The sequence below is a fragment of the Labeo rohita genome, chromosome 10 (genome assembly GCF_022985175.1).
Source record: "Labeo rohita strain BAU-BD-2019 chromosome 10, IGBB_LRoh.1.0, whole genome shotgun sequence".
Taxonomy (NCBI): Eukaryota; Metazoa; Chordata; class Actinopteri; order Cypriniformes; family Cyprinidae; genus Labeo; species Labeo rohita.
This window is the reverse complement of record NC_066878.1, coordinates 28,789,143-28,809,450: the sequence shown is the minus strand read 5'-3', so window position 1 is coordinate 28,809,450 and position 20,308 is coordinate 28,789,143. Positions and strand designations below refer to the sequence as shown.

Sequence of the window (20,308 nt, the reverse complement as noted above, 5' to 3'; positions counted from 1 at the left end):
CTGAAGAACCTAAAAGAGACTCAGATGACTTTTTAGCTGTTCGCTGACCTCTTTAGAGAGACAGTCATTCATAACAAAAGAAGCAGCGACGTGTGTGATGCGCTCTCTCTGTGTGTGTGTGTGTGTGTGTGTTTGTCTGACAAACTGTGTCCTTATCGATAGGAATAACCACCTGCCGAGGCCGGGCCTGGTCTCTCGGAGATCTGAGCCGGTTATTAGTGGAAAGTAAGTTCTGGTTCTGGCTCGCCTGTCTTTAACGGCAGCTCCTGGCCTTGCTCTTCCTCAAGGAATGCTCTTGCTTGTCTAATCTGCATCACCTTGCTTCACATGTAGACGCGAGCATCACGGTCTCACATGCATTGAGAACCCTCACCCACACCCTCACCATTTAATGCGCAGAATGACGACCAAATCGACCTGCAATGGGACAACAAAAATTGAATTTTCAGGTTGATTTGATTGGATAACGATTCTGGGCATTAAAACCTCTGTGTGTCGTAAGAGAGTGTAGGGGAACGTCATGAGAGATATCGCATGGAGTAGACAGAGTTCGGATGACGTGCGCTTGTGGCTTGGATGTGTGTGAGTGCGTGTTTGTCAGTCCTCATCTTTGCCATGATCCTGCATTGCATGTGACACTGACAATGGTAGTTCAGAGGTGCACATGTGACTATTATTATTATTATTATTTCCTCCAGTCACCGTGAATGCATTCGCTCTATTGTATCACGTAATTTAATGTTCCTCGGCGGATTAATCTAATAAGCAATAAAATGCTTGACATTTTAGAAGAGATGCATGCTTTGTAAACTCTTACGTCAAATGTTGAAATTGATGAATTCGATTTTGAGCTGCATTTGTCACATTCAAACAATAGAGGGAGTCAGCAGTACTCCAAAATAATCAGCTTTTGGGAACTGCAACATAGGTCTTTAGTTGCACTGAGGCTCCGTTCTGAAACGTAGTGAGCTGTGCAGTAGTCTACATAGGGAGAATCCTAACTGAAATAGACACCCATAAGGTACTGATTTTAAGCACTTTACATTGGATTACATTTGACTTCACAATTGATTTCAGTAGCGTTTGCGTTAGCGTGCTCTAAAAAGTGTACTATTTATTTATGTATTTTTATTATTGGAAACATTTCAATGAAATATTTTTATTTTATAATAATTATTATAAATTATTATAATTTAATTATAATAATATATTAATAATATAATGCTATATTGTTTATATTTTTCAGTATTAGCAGTATATTTATAGTAAGCATTTGTCTCACTACTTTTATATATCAAATTTATAAAATATAAAAATTATAATTTTTACTTTAAAATTTAATGATTATTCTATTTTTGATGTTTTTTGTATTTAACAAAATATATATTTATGATTAACACTTATCTTACTACTTTTTATATAAGATATAAAATGTATATTTTTATTTATAATAATAATTATTATTAATTATATTTTTATTAGTACTTTTCAGTGTTTAACAGAACATATATTTTTTATTTCACTCACTTGTTTTTGTAATATATATAATGTGTATACATATACATGTATCAAATGTGCACACACATATACATATATACATATATACACTGTTTTTATAATATAACATTTGTAAAATAAATTTTTACAATTCAATTTGATTTGAAATTCTTTTATTTTATAATTATCATATAATTTTAATTAACAGTTCAGTAGAGAACATTTTTATCATCAACATTATTCTATCTTTTTTGCTATATGTAAGTATAAAATATAACATTTGTAACTTTATTTTTTAGAATTATTAATCATTCTGAACATTTCTATTAATATTTTAATAGTATAACATTATAATTAATGTTTTAATAGTATAACATTTTTTATAATATAACATTAGTAAAATTAAATTTTACAATTCAATTTAATTGGATTTAAAATTCTTTATATTTTATACTTATTTATTATTATTATTATTATTATTATTATTATTATTATTATTATTTAAGAATAATAATTTTATAAATAATTGAAATATTATTTAAATACTTTTCAGTACAGAACATTTTTAACATTAATCTAGCTTTTTTGTAATATTTAAAATGTATATAATATAAATGTATTATTATCAACATTTTTATTAATACTTTTGCAATGTTTTTTTTTTTTTGTTTGTTTTTGTATGAAAAAAAAAACCCTTAAGTTTTTGCATACTATTTACCTTTTGGGATAACTTCCGAATTTGAAGCGCACTTGACATCTAACATTGCTGCCTCAGCTAGGTTTTGAAACAGAGCGTGAGAATACAGCGTAATAGAGGTGTTATTATTGAATTATATCACTTCAGTTGCATGATAAAACAAGCACATGAACAGCAGAATGATCAGACGGCCCAGATCGTATAGCTAAAGCAAATGGAGTGGTGATGGATGATATCACAGGAAATTGTCAGATCAGTGCACTTCCTCTCTCTGGCCTGATCTTTGCAAGCTCAGAGCATTTCTCCATGTAACCCTGCACCGGTTCATGCATTATGTAGAGTCCCGAGGGACGGTGGACGCACGTTTTCGTTTCATTTCGCCAGAGAATCCATTCTCAACCCGGAATGGCAGGAAATATCATGTGGGTTTCTGATATTACCCTCTACCAGCACAACTGCTCTTGAAGTTTTAGTAGATCATCGGCCTTTGCATTAGCACTATTGCATGTAATGTACTGTAATGATTACAGCTGGAAAGTCTGATTCATTTTTGCCCAATCACTTTGTTCAGATATTAATGAACAGCTTTCAAGCCCCCACACATAACTCCTTTTTGATAGTGAATCACATTTGTTTTTTTTTTTTTTTTGTTGTTGTTGTTTTTTTTTTCAAACTAATAATTAATTTTCAGTTTGAGGCCTGAAATATCCTTATCTACATGTTTTCTGGATATGCAAGCTTGATTTCATGTGTCGTTTGGTTTCAAAATGTCAGAAAACAACTCATAACACAACTTAAAGGAGAAGTCCACTTCCAGAACAACAATTCACAAATAATGTACTCACCCCCTCGTCATTCAAGATGTTCATGTCGTTCTGTCTTCAGTGTCTGTCTTTTGAGGAAAGCATTTCAGGATTTTTCTCCATATAATGGACTTGATTGGTGCCCCATTTTCCAAAATGCAGTTTAAATGCAGCTTCAAAGGACTCTAAATGATCCCAGCCGAGGAAGAAGGGTCTTATCTAGTGAAACGATCAGTCATTTTTTCCAGGAAAAAAAAAAAATTGTTTACTTTTTAAGCACAAAAGCTTGTGTAGCACAGGCTCTGGGATGCGCGTCCATGAGATAACGTACTATTGAATGAGGTAGAAAGGTCATGCGGAACGTAGGCGGAACTACAGACCCAGTGTTTACAAAGCGAACGCACAAAGACTAAGAAAGTGCAAGTAAGTCAAACGCTGTTTACAAACAAAAAGGTACAACGATGTCAGACGATTCTGAAGTTGTAGGAGAAAATAAGATGGAGATTTTCGGCATACTCTACCTTTTTGAACCGGAGTACACAGACGATGAACTTAAACATGATTCGTAGTAGTGATGGGAAGTTCAGATCATTTTACCGACTCGGACCTTTGAGTCTCGTTCAGCAAAATGAACGAATCTTTTCGAGTCATTTCGTTCATTTCATTCATTTTAGCAAAATATAATTAAAATGTTACGTGTTACTTCCCTAACACATCTACTGTTTACACAAACGTTGATCACACTACAAACAAGACAAAACTATAATGCTATAAGAAACAGAAAAGATTAATTTGTTGTTTACCTGGGTCTTTAGTCTATGATTAACTCACCTCACTTCTTATCTGACAGGTTTTCAGGTTTGAGTCGTTTGTTCATCACATGACAGCCCCATAAGATGAACGAACACCTCGAAAAACCCGAAGACTCGAAACAGGTGAACTAAATTCCGTACAGAACCTAACAGGATGTTGCGCATGCGCGACTGAACGAATCACTCCCCGAGATTACTCGTTCTTCCCGAGCCACATTGAAGATTCGTTCAAAATGAAAGAATTGTTCAAGAACAACCCATTACTAATTCGTAGCATAGTGGACGCACATCCCAGAACCTGTGCTACACAAGCTTTTATGCTTAAAAAGTATACAAATTTTTATTTTTCGAAAAAAATGACAGATCATTTCGCTAGATATAAGACCCTTCTTCCTTGGCTGGGATTGTTTAAAGCCCTTTGAAGCTGCATTTAAACTACATTTTGGAAGTTCAAAATCGGGGCACCAATCAAGTCCAAAATCCAAGAGAACTTTTACATCTTTTTAAAATTATTTTTCCTTTTTCTATACATGTGTGAATTTATGGAAAACTTGATTTTCATTGGTCATATATAGTTGTATACTGAAGCCTTTAATGACCAATGTTATTTTACTATTAGATACTATTATGCTATTACTTATTATACTATTAGATACTATTATAGTTTTAATGAATTAATATAGTCATTTTGTTGTGTGTTTTTGTTGTCTTCCTTTTTTTTTTTTTTTTTTTTTTTTTTTTCTTTATTAGTTTCTTAAAATGTCTAGAATTTTTCCATGACACATCACATTATTACAATATAACTGAGTGGAAAAAAATATATATTTGGCAGCAGTGTGCCACTGTACATTTCAGATTTTAGTACAGAAAAAACACATAATTATTTGTTTACAGTTTATATGTTGTTTTTTTTTTTATTTCATTTTATTTTACAAATAGTTCAGCTCTAAAAGGATGGTTTGCACTCAAAAAAATAATCACATAAGTCATGTATTTTAATATAATATTATTTATTATCACATTATATTTTTTAAGATATTATTACATACATATTTATTTCTCTCTCTCTCTCTCTCTCTCTCTCTCTCTCTATATATATATTTCTATATATATATTTCTATTTCTATATATATATATATATATATATATATATATAGAAAGTGTTTTTTTGTTTTGTTTTTTTTATATATTTTTCCTTTTTCTGTACATCGGTAAATTTATGGAAAACTTGATTTTCATTCACTTAAAAGTGCAAAGGTTATAAAATGTTTTATTCATTTATTTATTGTCCTTTTGTACCTTATTTTACTATTTGAAATATTATTGCTAATTATTATTCTACAATAAGCATACTATTTATATTACTAATACTGTTATAATATTTTTTATTAATGTTTGAATTAGTTGAATTACTTTTTATTTTTATATTTAGTTTTTATTTTAATTTTAGTTACTTTTTTGTAATTTTGTAAATGTGTGTGCATGTTATTTTAATAATTAAGTATTGTATTAATTCATTCATTTGATTTTTCATTTTAATTTGTCTGTATTTATTAATTACTTTATTTTAATATTTTTCCTGATTTTACTACATTCTTGCCATGAATATGATTTGACAAAACAAACAAACAAATCAATTATTGTGCAATGCACTGGCCAAACATTAGACTGTTTTTTGCCCAATGTTGCTGAGTGTCTTTTTTGCTGATATTTTCCAAGATATTTTCCTGTGCCGTCTGTGTTTTCCGCTGAACTTATGGCTTTGATAAGCTGCTCACTGCCTCTCCATTTAACTCTTCTGAAAGGTCTGGCAGTCTCAGCATACTGAGCAGAGAGCTGATAAACCATAGTTAGTTCTCCTCTCTCTGCAACGCCGTCAGCATCAGAAACACAGACGTGGGGTTCGTCTGGAGTTCACACACATGATCTGGCCACTTTCATCTTCAGAGTAGCATGCAGAATAGCGTTCACAGTTAAAACTGCACTGAAAAAGTCTTTGTCGGTGGTGAATTGGCAGCAGGTTGTTGCACTTGTCGAAGCCGTGGCCTTGTGCTATGTTTAGCACGCTCCATTTGCGACACATACTGCAGCAGTTGGACGGGAGCGCGTGATGCGCTACACACGTCTGCCGGTGACCTTTTCCTCCCGGACGGCGTGTGGAAATGTAGCGCTGAGGGAAGCCACCATGCATACATGCACACGCATGGACGTACAGACACACGGCATCATGCTAAACCGCAGGTGCGTCAGCGACACCCACGTGCTGAAACGGGCTCGGGCCGCCCGTGAAATCGGACGCTTCTTCAGCCAGCCGGATGACAGGCGGAGAGGGTACGTGGTGTTTCGGGCTGTTCTGGAGGTCTCGTTCTATGCTCAAAAACCTAGACGTGACCTCAAACTCCTCTCAACATACTCCCATACTACTTACACGGCCGCATACTTACTAAGCGACTAACTGCACTCTCATGCGCTGCTGTCGCTTTGGCCACTAGCTGCTCGCTAACTGGATTTCCAATGTGCAAATGAACCTGAATGATGTGAAGGCAGAACGCTTACAGGTCAGGTTATCCCATTAAAGGGGCATTCACACTGACAGAGATTTACTACTCAAGTTTCTCATTCCTGCCGTCATGGAAAACTTGGAATTATCTGGGAATTAGGCCTGGAAAGTCATGGAAACTAAAAGTATTTGTTTAGTGGCTAGCTACAATTTTTTGTAGTTATGCTCAGCATTTAAAAAGTATTTTGGTTAGAATTTTGTTTTCGTTCACTGTACATATATTTTTCATTTCTATTTTTTTTTTGGATTATATGTATTTAATTCTCATCTTTTATATTTTACAGTATACTATCATTATTACATTATTTTTTTCAATAGCTTTGATTAGCTGTAATAATCATAAAACAAATATTAATTATGAATATTTTTATAGTTATAGTTTTTAAGTTTTATATATATGTATGTATGTATTTTTTTTGGGTCAGATATAGTTGGATACTGAAGTCCAACCTGTACGCATCTAATGACCAGTGTTATTTTAATATATCTGAGATGCTATTGTAGTTTTAAATCATTTTTATTAGTTTTTATTTGTATATTTTGTTTTAATTCAAAATTCATTGTTTTGTGTTATTTTTATTAGTTTTTTAAAATGTCTATAATTTTTTTTTATAATACTATTAATTTCAGCTTTATTTCATGCGAACAAAACACTATTTTAATAACTCATTATTACAAGAAAATATGTTGTTTGTACAAGCAAAATGTAATTGTAACATCAGCATCTCGTTGCTGCCTGAAAATATATATTTTAAAACATTTTATTACAAGAAAATATACTGTTTAAATTAAATAACATCTTGTTATTATGGCATAATTCAGTGGGGAAAAAAATCAGATTTTGGCTCATTAAAGTTAAATGAAAAATAAAATTGTAGCAACTTTTTTGTATGAAAAGTAATGAAAATTGGTGTTTTTTTTTTGTTTTGTTTTTTTATAAATGACTTAGTGATTTATTCACTGTCAGTGTGAACATTACTATATCTCTAAAAATGCACTACATTTTAATTTGCGGCCTTTAACGGATAGGAAAGTGGATAGACACCATAAAGTGACTCAAACCTGTATTCCCAAGAGCATCACAGCTTTAATGTGTTGCAAGCATGTGCCCGTCCTAGTTTGCCACGGGTCTGACAGTTTAAGCCAGAATTGACCAAGAGCTTTTTGCATCATATTCCTCATTTCACACCACATTCCCATCAAATCAGGACAGCAACGGTGAGACTGGATCAGGCTGCTGCCTACCTAGTGAGCACTCAGTATCAGGTTATTGAAACACCTAGTCAGCAGCATTTTTGGGCATCGTAGAGACAACATGACCCAAAATGGGGTTTTGATGCCCAAAAATGCAGTTTAAACACTAGCTAACGTGCTAGTACTTGATGGAAATACTGATGATTGGTCATTTATTATGTTTAATACTCACACATTTGATTTTCTCTCATTTTTGTTTTTTATGTTTTTGCTATGGACTTCTTTTTGCATCTTTTATCATTATTGTTGCATAATGAAAGTTTATTGAATTTTGGAAATGGCAATTTTCAAGTGACTTATGAAGTGGTATGAAATCTTGTACACGAGCAGCATGTGTGATGCTGACTGAATGTGTTGACATAAAATCTCACAGTGAGATCTGAATGAATGAGTTTGTCCCCACACTGGTAGTGAACATTCACTAGCATTGAAAGCATTAATGCAAGCGTGTCCCTGCCTTGTTGTCTCTTGTCACACAGACAAACCATATCTCACTCCTCCTGCAGGACCAAACGCAAGAATATCATTCAGTTGTTATCCGTGAATTATTTTTTTGGGGAAAAATCTGCACTTTTATTAAAGATATGGTTTGTTTGTTCTGACAAATGCATGCAACATTATAAACATGCGTATCACGCATTAAGAGAGTCATCATTTTCTTTGGCTGTGTAACTGAGGTATCTCTGTCACACTGCTGATTTTTTGACTTTGTCCGTTCTTTTACAGTCATGGGGATGACCTCATCGTTACACCATTTGCACAGGTCAGTGACTCAGGAAGCAGTTCAGGCTGAAGGATCTAGGATACATCTCATCCCAGGCCCTTTTGCGCTGTTAAAGTCAACATGAAAAAGTGTAACAGGATATTCGGTTAAATAAAAAAAAAAAAAAACATTGTAGGGGAGGATTTTTATTCATCACTCAGGAACTGTTTGGATGGTAAAAAGTATGGAAGCCCACTGAATTAAAATTAAAATTAAAAAAAGGTAATTGTGATTTTTAATCTCACAATTAATCTTTTTTTTTTCTCAGAATTGTGAGTTTGTATCTTAAAGTCCAAGTTGTGAAAAACTCAGAATTCTGACTTTATAACACGCAATTGTGAGTTAAGTCAGAATTGTAAAATATAAACTTGCAAAGAGCATATATCAGTCTTTTTTCCCTTCAAAATCGGATTTTATAACTCGCAATTGTCAGTTTATATTTCACAATTCTGAGAAGAAAAAGTCAGAATCGTCAATTTGTATCTCGCAGTTCTGATTAAAAGAGAGTCTGAATTGTGAGTTTGTATCATGCAATTCTGAGAAAAGATAGATGAGATAAAAAGTAACTTTTTACGTATTTTTTTTGTGCTTGGTAAATAAAAGTGATGATGAAGTTAAACATTTTTGGTTTTTGAATAGCATGGACAAGTAAATCATAAACAAAGAGACATGAAATGTATGTCTTGTTGAACTTAAACCCTATTTAATAATACAAAAAACTATTTTTATATTTTTTAACATAGTAATTTAATTGCATCTGTGAGTGGAGCCTCAGAATTTAAAGGAAGTTACAGTATGTAAATGCTCATTTTGTTCTAACTTTAACATCTCTTTAAGGTTAAATGTGACCCTGGACCAAAAAAAACAGTCTTAAGTAGCATGGGTATATTTGTAGCAGTAGCCAAAAATACACTGTATGGGTCAAAATGATTGATTTTTCTTTTATGACAAAAATCGTTAAGATATTAAGTAAAGATCATGTTCAATGAAGATATTTTGTAGATTTCCCTCTGTGAATATATCAAAACTTTATTTATGATTAGTAATATGCATTGCTCTCAGTATTTTCGTTTTTTCATACCCTCAGATTCCAGATTTTCAAATAGTTGTGTCTCAGCCAAGTATTGCTATCCTAACAAACCATACATCAATGGAAAGTTTATTTATTCAGCTTTCATATGATGTATATCTCTCAGTTTCAAAAAATTGACCCTTATGACTGGTTTTGTGGTCCAGGGTCACAAATGTGATTGATAAAACGCGAATACAAAGATTGAACACTGCGTTTTGCTCTGCTCTTGAAGGTGCTGGCTAGTTTGAGGACGGTACGGAATAACTTTGCAGCGTTAACCAACCTCCAGCAAGATCGAACGTCCAACAAGTGAGTGCAGTTACAAAACTTCAAAACTTTAGTTTTACAGTCATGGACTCTTGTTGATGTGCAAAAAGAGCAGAAGAGGGAAATCACCTTATGCTTTTACTTCAAGAATCAAATGTATTATCTATAACGCTTTCTGCTTTTGTTATGCTGAATTTTCACAGGCGATCCCCCATGTGTAATCAGCCTCCTCTCACAAAGGCCTCCTTCACAGGTGAGATGGTTTCTATTAGTTTTTTTTGCACTTTAAAAATGTAATAGTAATTAACTTGATTTCAAACCTTTAAACTGTGTATTTCACTCTGTTGTACTGTTCTCTTATGCGTTACATGTTATTTCCCATTCAGTCTATGTCAAATATTAATGTTGAGTATTTTTGATTGCAGACTTTGGTATTTAAATACAATTTAAGGGTTTTTTTGAAACTCTAAAGGAGATGCATATGCGATTACTAGGGTGTTTTTCTCGGTCGAAACATCTGAGAAGCAGAAGACTTAGTTAAGTCTCATTTTGTGCTTCATTTAATCAAGTTAGTGTTTATTCTTTCCTGTTGGTTGTGAAGGATTTGGTACTTTTGCTCCAACCTGTCATAGCATCAGTAAACCTCTAGGGAGCAACAAAATACCTTTCATTCATGCAACCTTTTTTTTTTTTTTTTTTTTTTTTTTTTTTTTTTAAGCAAGACTGCTCAATTTTGCAATGCTGGCATTTAACTTAATATACATTGCTGCATTATTGTAGAAAAGAAATGCACTGACCAAAGACCAACTGTTTTAAAATTACATGCCTTAGGTGGTTTCCCATTGGTTTTGATATTATTAATAGTAACCAGCTTTTGAAAGAGGATCCTTGGAAGAGGATTTTAAAACTCTTACCCAAATTAACATTAGTTGAAACTGTATTTACTGTATTATGTTGTTTTATTCTCTCATGCTTTGCATGTGCTTTTCACTTCAATTGATGTGCAATATTAACACTGAACATTTTATATTGAAATATTTGACTTTTTATTGCACAGTTTGAGATCTGCAGTTCTAGAGGAGATGCATATGAGATTACTAGAGTGAGCTGATCAACACCACATTAAATACCAGTCATTTTGATGTTAGATGCTTATAAAGCACATATAGGTCTGGTCTTTGAGCATATGCATGCTTATGTCAATATACTGTGTAAAGATGCATGAGGAATGCGTCTTCCAAAAGAAGAAAACGTACCCCACATTGGCATTTGTGAATCTTTCACCCCGTTCAAATTGTGCAAAGCTGTTATTAATAGATGTGGCGCAGCTGGCAGACCACCAGTCTGACATGATACCCCGCAAACGCACGCCATCTCGCTTTCATGCTTGGCCAGAGACGTGCTTCCAGTTCGGGAAAGCACGTGTCGGCGTCTTGCTGGGACTCGCAAGATGAGTCCGTCAATCAAGATGCTGTCCATCACTTGTCCTTTAAATGTCTGATATGGAAACCGTCATAAACACACACAACTCACATCAACACTTCCCCCATTTAGTGCACGTGCTAAAATCAAAGTTGCACTTTTCTCAGTGGCACCTGCCAATATGGACAGATTCGGTGTGTTATCGGATCCTTCTATATATAGCAGCTGCTTAAAACGCAAAGGTCCCGCCTCTTGCTTTCTAATGATCCGTCAGCGGTTGCCTGGCAACCTGACGGCGGATGGCATAAGCATCTCAAAAAGACGGCGTCTCTCGAGAATGACCTCGTTTTTCACAAGGGCGCCTCTCCGAACGTGGCGTTTAGGTGATCTCAGGCTGGTTTTCTGAAGGTGTTTGCGTCAGCCTGAGGCTTCTGTTTCCCACGGCTGCTTTCTCGCTATTACTGGAGAGGTCTTGTGTATTTCAAGACTGCTGACCCACTGAGGGGTGACATTAAGGTTTTCTCAGAAACCGTTTGGCATCCAGTGGGGCCAGGTGGTGGCTCTGAGTGATTTATCTGAAGTCTATCACACATCTCTGACCTGCTTGATGAACTATATGGGTCAGTCGTTTACTAGAGAAAGGCCACCGCTGAGATGTGGGGTTTATTGAGTTGAATTTAGCATAATTTAACAGCCAAATAGATGATTGGGGAAATTCTGGAAATGGTAAGTGTGGGTTTACTAGGTGTTTTTTGTACCGTATTTTCAGAAATAAAAAGTCAAAAATCATCAAAAGTAATTTTTTGCTACGAAAGTAAACAATTTAATATGTAGCCTATTTTATGACCATAATTTACAAGAACATTTATTTATTTATTTTTTCATACAGTAATCCATTCATTCATTCATTTAATTTAATTATTTTTAAATACATATTTAAATAATATATAATACTTTTAGTATATAGTACATTAGTAAGTACAGTTTTAAAGTACAGCAAATACAGTAAAATTTTGAAATATTTGTACTATTTAAAATAACTATTTTCTATTTGAAGCATCTTTACTCCAGTCACATCATCCTACAGAAATCATTCTGATATTCTGATTTGCTGAAAAAACAAAACAAAAAATTTATTAGGTTGTAAACAGTGGAATTTGTATATATATGTGTATATATGTGTATATTTATTTATATATATATATATATATATATTTATATATTTATATATTTATATATATATATATTTATATATATATATATATATATTTATATATTTATATATTTATATATATATATATATATATATATATATATATATATATATATATATATATATATATATATATATATATATATATATATATATATACTGACTCCAAGCTTTTGAATGGTATTGTGTATAATGTTACAAAAGCTTTTTTATTTCAAATGCTGATCATTGGATCTTTCTATTCATCAAAGAATCCTGAAAAAAATGTACTCAACTATTTTAAATATTGATGATAATAACAGCAAATCAGCATATCAGCAGAATGATTTATGAAGGATCATGTTACACTGACGACTGGAGTAATGATGCTGAAAATTTAGCTTTGATCACATGAATAAATTACATTTTAAAATGTATATAAGTAGAACATTTTTTTACAGGTTTTGCTGTACTTTGGACCAAATAAATGCAGGCTTGGTGAACAGAAGAAACTTCTTTAAAAAACATGAATGCCAAAAAATATTTTTTCTCTCTGAATTCCTTTTTTTGAACCTGTAGCTTATATTTAGTGTCTAGCATGCAATCAGAGAGCATTCCCCTCTTGTGGAATCCACTCCAGAGTTTGGCTGCAGTCCTATCCTGCTCTCAGTCACAGCAGCTTCTGAGGGGCCGGCCTCTGGTGTCGCACTGAACACAAGAAGAATGCCATTGACGTCAGAGGAGATGTTGTCAGCAAGGACAGTGGACCCCTGCTCTTGAATTCTCCTCAGAGTGATTGGACAGCCGCTTTAGGAGAGGGCTAAAGAAATCGGGGGGGATTGGGGTGGAGAAAATGCCACACATGATGTGATCCTTTCCCCTGTTTTTCCATCCTTTTCCCTTCCTAAACCTATCATCTTTGCATTTTCTCTTTCTTTGGGTCACCAAGCTGTTTTTTTCCTCCCCGATTTTTGAATTATGATAGACAAAGCTGCCGCTGACCCGTGCGTGTTGCACGCTCTGAGTCAGAGATTAAGCAAGCGCGTGCGCGGAGCTGCATGTCAAATTTTCTCAGTGTAGTACTCTAAAGGTTGCTCTGTAACAAAAGCACCAAGATCCTGTGACCTCTGAAGTGCGTGTTGTGATTGTGTCACACTTGTTTTGTTGAATGCTTCTCCTGTAACTTTAGCTCTCCTTTGTGTAACTCAATACACACGAGTAGAGTTGCAAAATTTTGTCTGCACAGTATGAGTTATTGTTTATCGGCTGTGCGGTATGAACATATGCGCATCCTGTGACGCAGGTTAAGGTTTTAAATGCACTAGTCACAACTGTACAGCCCAGACATAATCCAGGATTATGTAAAAAAAAAAAAAAAAAAGAAATCTGGCCCTGAACGGATCACATTGGTCCCATAACAAGGATTAATTTTCACTGGTAATCTGCGTGGCTTGACTGTCACGTAATCTCCGAGCATCGCAGTGAATGAGTCTGCGCTGGAATGGCATACAGCTAAAGTAAACAACTTCCCAAGAGCATTCTGGGACATGAAAGAGCAGTTGCTATCTCAAGCAATCTGTCTGTCATGAGTAAAGCCACCTCTCCCATCTTCCCCCAGTCTGATGCTAATCAGACTCCTGTGGATGTGGTTGTTTGCTGCTGATGTGACGTGTTGCACGTTTACTCAGTTTGTTTAGGGCTGCTTTTGCTGTAGATGTATGTTTGTATGCTTATACTATCTGCTGTTTTTCTTGGGCTGTACTGATATAGCAATTTTGGCCATGGCGTATATCCGGTAATTATTTTTTAGTCAATAACTGATATAATGACCAATACTGTTAATCAATACTGTTTGCCCTGTTTTTAAACAAAAATAGTTTGAAATCATGTTTAATGGATGAAATCAGGCATCTGAATGTTATAATTTACTATAGATAATATGTGAACACCATAAAAAATAGTATTTCATACTTTTAAAACATAAAATCTTGGGGCAAAAACTGTATTAATCTAATAACATCGGTTTAAAATCTGTTTATAGTATTAGGTTAATCAGACTTCAAGATAAAAATGCATAAAATCTATATTTAAATGCATATTTAGTATGTAGTAAATTGCTTTATTTGCATATATGTTTAAAATAGTTATAACAAATGATTGATATAAATTAAATTCGAATTAAATAATAATATAATAAAAAAAAATCTGCCTTATAACAAATGACTGATATAAATTAAAGTTTAAATTTAAAAAAAAGTTGAAATAACTATATATTTGGCTAATTTATGTTTTATGTATATTTAAATGCACATTTAAATTTGTAGCAATAGCCAAAAATACATTGTATGGGTCAAAATTAATTTTGTAAATTTCCTACCGTAAATGTATCAAAACTTAATTTTTAATTAGTAATATGCATTGCAAAGACCTTCATTTGGACAGCTTTAAAGATAATTTTCTCAGTATTTGGATTTTTTTTGCACCCTCAGATTTCAAATTTTCAAATAGTTGTATCTGGGCCAAATATTGTCCTATCCTAACAAATTATTGTCCTATCCTTTCAGAAATCTCAATTAAAAAAAAAAAAAAAATGACCCTTATAAATGCTTTTGTGGTCCAGGGTCACATATATTTAAAATTATGCTTAAAAAATTAAGTTGATATAATACATTGAAAATATATTTTAAATAGATATATATATTTTTTTACATTTATTTTAGCAAATTATTTACATTAATACCAATAATTTATCAACTAACATCATTTTAAATGTGTATGTAAATAAATGCAATCTACTGTATACATTTACATTAAATTACGCATTTAAATGTACATTTTATGTACAATGTGCTAACACATGTTGTTGTGGTTAACTTGAGCTTCCTTTGAGATGTTGTGAAACTCTAGTCTCGAGCCGTGTCAGAACTGCAGCATGCATTTTTAATACACGTTTGTAACAGAGATCTGGCCCCTTTTTGCTGACAGCAGTGAGTCTGCAGGGATGCTGGGCTCCTGCTCCAGCGCTCCGGTCCGGATCTTGCGTCTTTCGCTGCGTCGTGCTCTCCAGCTCTGTAGGTTTGTGGTTTCACAGGAAGCCGCTCATGTTTGTGTAAAGCAATGCCTCCTATGTCATGTCTGTGTAGCTGAGGTGCCGCGCGGTGCTCTCTCACTGTGTCGCTTGTGCAAGCAGTTTTTTTTACGACTCTGGATATCGCTGCTGCCCGAGCTCTCCAGGAACACTGGGCAAAGCCCGTCGCTTCATATAGGGGTCTGGATCCCTGTCTGGAGGGGGGGTTTAAAGCCGGTAGGAGGTGCTGAGGGGACCCTTTGCGTTTTCTCTCTTTTGTTGTGAGACAGAGCATCAGCTATAAGACATCCTCTGAAGTTCATGGACCTGTGGAGGAGACTGATTCAAAACCAGCGCACGGACATGGGATTGTTAAGGCGACCCGCTGGGAATCAGTAGAAGGGATTAAAAAGGGATTCTCTGTGCTTGTATGTGTGTGTCTGTTTTGTTTTCTAGGAGCATGGGGCTCCGGTGCGCTCTATGCCAGGAGCCCTGCACGGCTGGACTGACAGCGGTGTGACTGTTTTATTGCATCAACCAGCTCTGGAGTTTTTAAGAGAGCGAGGAGCAGCTCGAACTTGATCCTTTAGCCCTGATCTTTTCAGCACAGCATGAAGAGTCACCCATGCGTCCACCCTGGACATCCCAGCATGGCTGTCTACGACATGGACGATGTCCGGGAAGCCTCGGCTAGCCCGGTCAAACGCCTCAAAACTGACCATCCCCTTCCCTGTCTCCCTCCAGAGGAGGCCTACCAGAAACTGGCCACCGAGACCCTGGAGGAGCTGGACTGGTGCCTGGACCAGCTGGAGACCCTGCAGACCCGACACTCCGTCAGCGAGATGGCCTCCAACAAGGTGAGTCACCGTTAAACTTCCCACCTAACACATGGTATTTTCCACTCGCATACGTCCCTCTCAGGAGCTTACGTCGCACCTTAGAACGAAGGGCTTCCCCTCGACTTAATGTCATTACTGCCGCTGCCCAGGGGAGCTCAGGTAATTGGTGCGATTTGGCAGGGCTGTTGGCTCGCAGACGGGAGGCGTTATCAGGTAGAGTAGAGCCAAGATGGCTGCCCCAGGGGGGTGCAGTTTCAGGGAGATACACACACGAGTCATGTACGTGCAGGATTGTGAGTCAGGGTTGTCCATCACGCATCCCGCTTCGGCATGACCGACGACGTCCGACGGCTCGATGCGCTATCAAAACGGCAAATGCTCGTTGCCCCACTGTGTGAGTATTAACCACCGCGTCCTTTATGCTGGTGTCTGCTTATGCATGCATGTCTGGAAGACCTTTAGCCAGACTGAAGCATCATTGTCGTTGGAATCGTGGGTCTATTATTGTGGGAGGGAGGTCAGATTGCTGGGGATCATGTTTAGCATTGCTGATGACTGCACAGGCATCTTTTAATGTGGCACGCCGCTTTGCCCGGGACTGCAGTCTCCAGCAAAGCTTCCCTGTAATTCCTTTTTGTGGAGGGGGGTTTAGGGAAACATGGGATAGAGGTCTTGTTTTGGTTTATGCATTGCGTGTCTAAGAGGAGGGGAGGTGCCGGTATTACTGAAGGTCATGAATCATATTTCACATTGGGTGATATAATGTTTGTTGTCATGTAAATGCTGAATGTCTTCCATTGCATTTTGGTACTTTGAGTAGTTGCATATGCAAAACTTATGATGAGGGAGTTGTGGACTGGTGCCAGGGTGTTGCTGTGTAATTGCTGGACTGTTCTAGGTGGTTTTTGGGAATTTCTGGGTAGTTGCATGGTGGTTACCTGATTTTGGGTTACTAGGTGATTGCTGAGGGGTTGCCAGGTTTGTGGTGTTTTACACCCATTATTTTTAATACACCAGGTACAAATTATGATCATTTGAAGTTGCGTTCTTGTCCACAGCACAGACGAAGTTTAATACTTAAGTTTAGTGATGTGAACAAACCTCTAACCCTAAGTATGATATATATTGTATTGTAGAATGAATTATATTTGTATTATGTGTGTGTCTGTGTATATCTTTATTTATAGGATCAAGAGTCAATGATGCCGAAGTATGAGCATTATTAGCGATCCTAATTACTAATTACTATACCTATGAAGTGCCATACATGCAATAATTATATAAAACTGGAATATATAATTGTAAATTCTGAATATATAGAAGTAAATCAGAATATATAGTTATAATTCTGAATATGTGGAAGTAGATCAGAATATATATTTAGAAATCTGAATATGTAAATCAGAATATAGAGTTATAATTCTGAACGCATAGAAGTAAATCAGAATATATATTTAGAAATCTGAATGTATAAATGAAAATGAGAATATATAGTTACAATTCTGAATATGTAAATGTAAATCAGAATATATAGTTATAATTCTGAATATATAGAAGTAAATCAGAATATATATTTAAAATCTAAATATATAAATGTATAATATATGGTTAGAAATCCGACTATATAAATCCAAATATGTAGTTATAAATCTGAATATATAAATACAAATTGTAATGTAAAAACATAAATCGTGATTATGTAGAAGTAAATCTGAAAATATGGTTTTAAGTGTGAATATATATAAATATATATAAACGTAAACTGTGAATATGTACTTACAATTCTGAATGTACAACGAAATGTAAACATGTTTGCAACATCCCGCATTGGACAATGTTTACACATAAATGTTCTTAAATCTATTATTTGTTCCTGCTAACTATTATAATTTCACACTCTGCGGGCATTATGCAAACTGTTTACAGTGACCGCGATTATATAACCTCGCCATATCATCAGCCTTTATTGCTGAATAGACAGGAAATGCTCTATGTAGAACTGGTTTTATGTCAGTCCCTGGTCGTCTTTAGCTGCTCCGTGGTTGCTTCCTGGCCTAGGACAAAAGAGTTCACCTTCAAGTTTTGATGATCTTCTTTGAATATGGCTTAGTTCCCTCCTTTGATGTGCATCTGTGGAATTTTTCCACCTTTTTTATCATCCAGAAGGTGAAAATGGTGCATCTGATCAATTCGTAAAGTAGCAGGACACATGATTTGAGAAGCAGAAGTTGAATATTGTCGCTTGTGTATAGTGTCTCTAGGCTTACTGCTGATATAGTATGAGATACTACGTGTCTAAACTAGCCCTGAAATGACATCACGGCATCCTGAGAGCATATGTGAGGGTTTTAACGTTCACCCACAGCAGACAGGCTGCGATATGCACAACCAGACTCATGCTAGTGACGTAACTGCATCAGCCTCCTCATATCTATCACAATGCATTTTAACGTTTCAGACCCAGATAAGCGTGTTTAGGCAGAGAGCCGCTAAGATGCCGTAATGTTTGCTAGTGGACCTCATTAACCTTTTGGCTGGGTGTCTTTGTGCCGAATGTGGTGCGTGTGCGTCGTCTGCGCTGCCTCTCAGCCCACTGCAGGGCTCAATTTGTCTGCGTCACCATGGCAACCGCAAGCATGTGGGATCCTGCACAAGCCTGTTTGTCTGCGCTGTGACAGGGAGGGCATGTTGTTGCTGTGTGTGTGTGTGTGTGTACTGTAGGTATTCTGTTCATCAGTATGCAGCGTGGCAGGCCTATGCCGGTGATTCGGGAGCATGCTCAGTACATTCAAAAACAAACCATAAAACAGCCAGGAGAGACTGAGGGGCTGTGAAGGAGGGCTTGCTTCTGATTGGTTCAGCAATTCTGTGGCAAGGACAAATGTAAAATGCCACACGACCCTGATCATCATAAGGTGATGCGATGACATGCAAATGAAGACCTCAGAAATGAACTGCGTTCTGTTACAGCACAGCGCATCGAATGCAAATTTAAGTGCGTTATCTGATCTCTGGCTGCTTTGTTGCATAACATATATTGTCTTGAAATGTCCAATGATTCTAGTATGTAACATTTGACAGACTCCTTTACTGTTATTTAGACAAAAAGAAAAAATCTGACTCATCCCCAATGACTGTGAAAACAATAAATCCAACATCAGTAACTAAATAATCTTATCCCTAAACTAAGGGCTCAGATTTAGACAATTTTATAGTTTAAACAAACCCCTGACTTCAAGATTTAAACTACGGCATTAGACTTGTGCTGTTTTTAAATATGTGTAATATTGTCATATTGTATTATCATATTAAATATGATGTAATATATAAATAATTATAAACATACTTTGTATGTGTATATATATGTATGTAATGTGTAAATATTCATTTTTTATTATTTATAATATATAATTGACATGATATACTTGTATAATATATAAATAATTAATTTTTTAATTTATATATATATATATAGAGAGAGAGAGAGATTATTATTATTATTATTATTATTATTATTATTATTATTATTATTATTTTTAGATATTTCTAAATGTATTTTGTATATATTTTGTCATTTCTATAGCCATATCTCAATCACAAAATAAGTATAGTTATAAATATATGGTTATATAAAATATATATAAATTTGTACATACATATATATGTAAAAAGAAATTATAAATAAATATACATTTAAATACATAATGTGTAAATATTCATATTTTATTATTTATAATATATATTTGACGTGATATTATAGATACATAATTTTTAATTATTAATTTTTAAACTTCTATATATAGAAAGAGTTTATTATTTTTTAGATATTTATACATTTTTTTATATATTTTTTTCATTTTTTAGGCATATCACGGATTAAATATATGCTATTTAAAAAAAGAAATTATATATATATATATATATATATATACAGTATCATATTATCTATGTTATATAATAATTAATAATATTAAATAATTGTGTGTGTGAGAGAGAGAATGTATGAATATAAAAATACATAAATATACATATACAAATAAAATGTTTAAATATTCATATTTTA

The 20,308-nt window shown here is 34.7% G+C and overlaps 1 protein-coding gene across 14 annotated transcripts in view; it reads left to right on the top strand.

Annotated features, from left to right (window-relative positions):
- Positions 1-20,308, top strand: part of LOC127171578 (cAMP-specific 3',5'-cyclic phosphodiesterase 4D) — a 267,521-nt gene that overhangs the window by 226,907 nt on the left and 20,306 nt on the right. For 9 of the 14 annotated variants that reach the window (XM_051120303.1, XM_051120305.1, XM_051120306.1 and 6 more), the window contains 5 exons: positions 163-225; positions 8,350-8,386; positions 9,691-9,767; positions 9,929-9,978; positions 16,151-16,263. In XM_051120303.1, coding sequence (XP_050976260.1) covers positions 163-225; positions 8,350-8,386; positions 9,691-9,767; positions 9,929-9,978; positions 16,151-16,263 — 340 coding nt within the window. The remainder of the gene's footprint in view (positions 1-162; positions 226-8,349; positions 8,387-9,690; positions 9,768-9,928; positions 9,979-16,150; positions 16,264-20,308) is intronic. The other 5 variants (XM_051120308.1, XM_051120315.1, XM_051120307.1 and 2 more) reach the window with 1 other exon arrangement.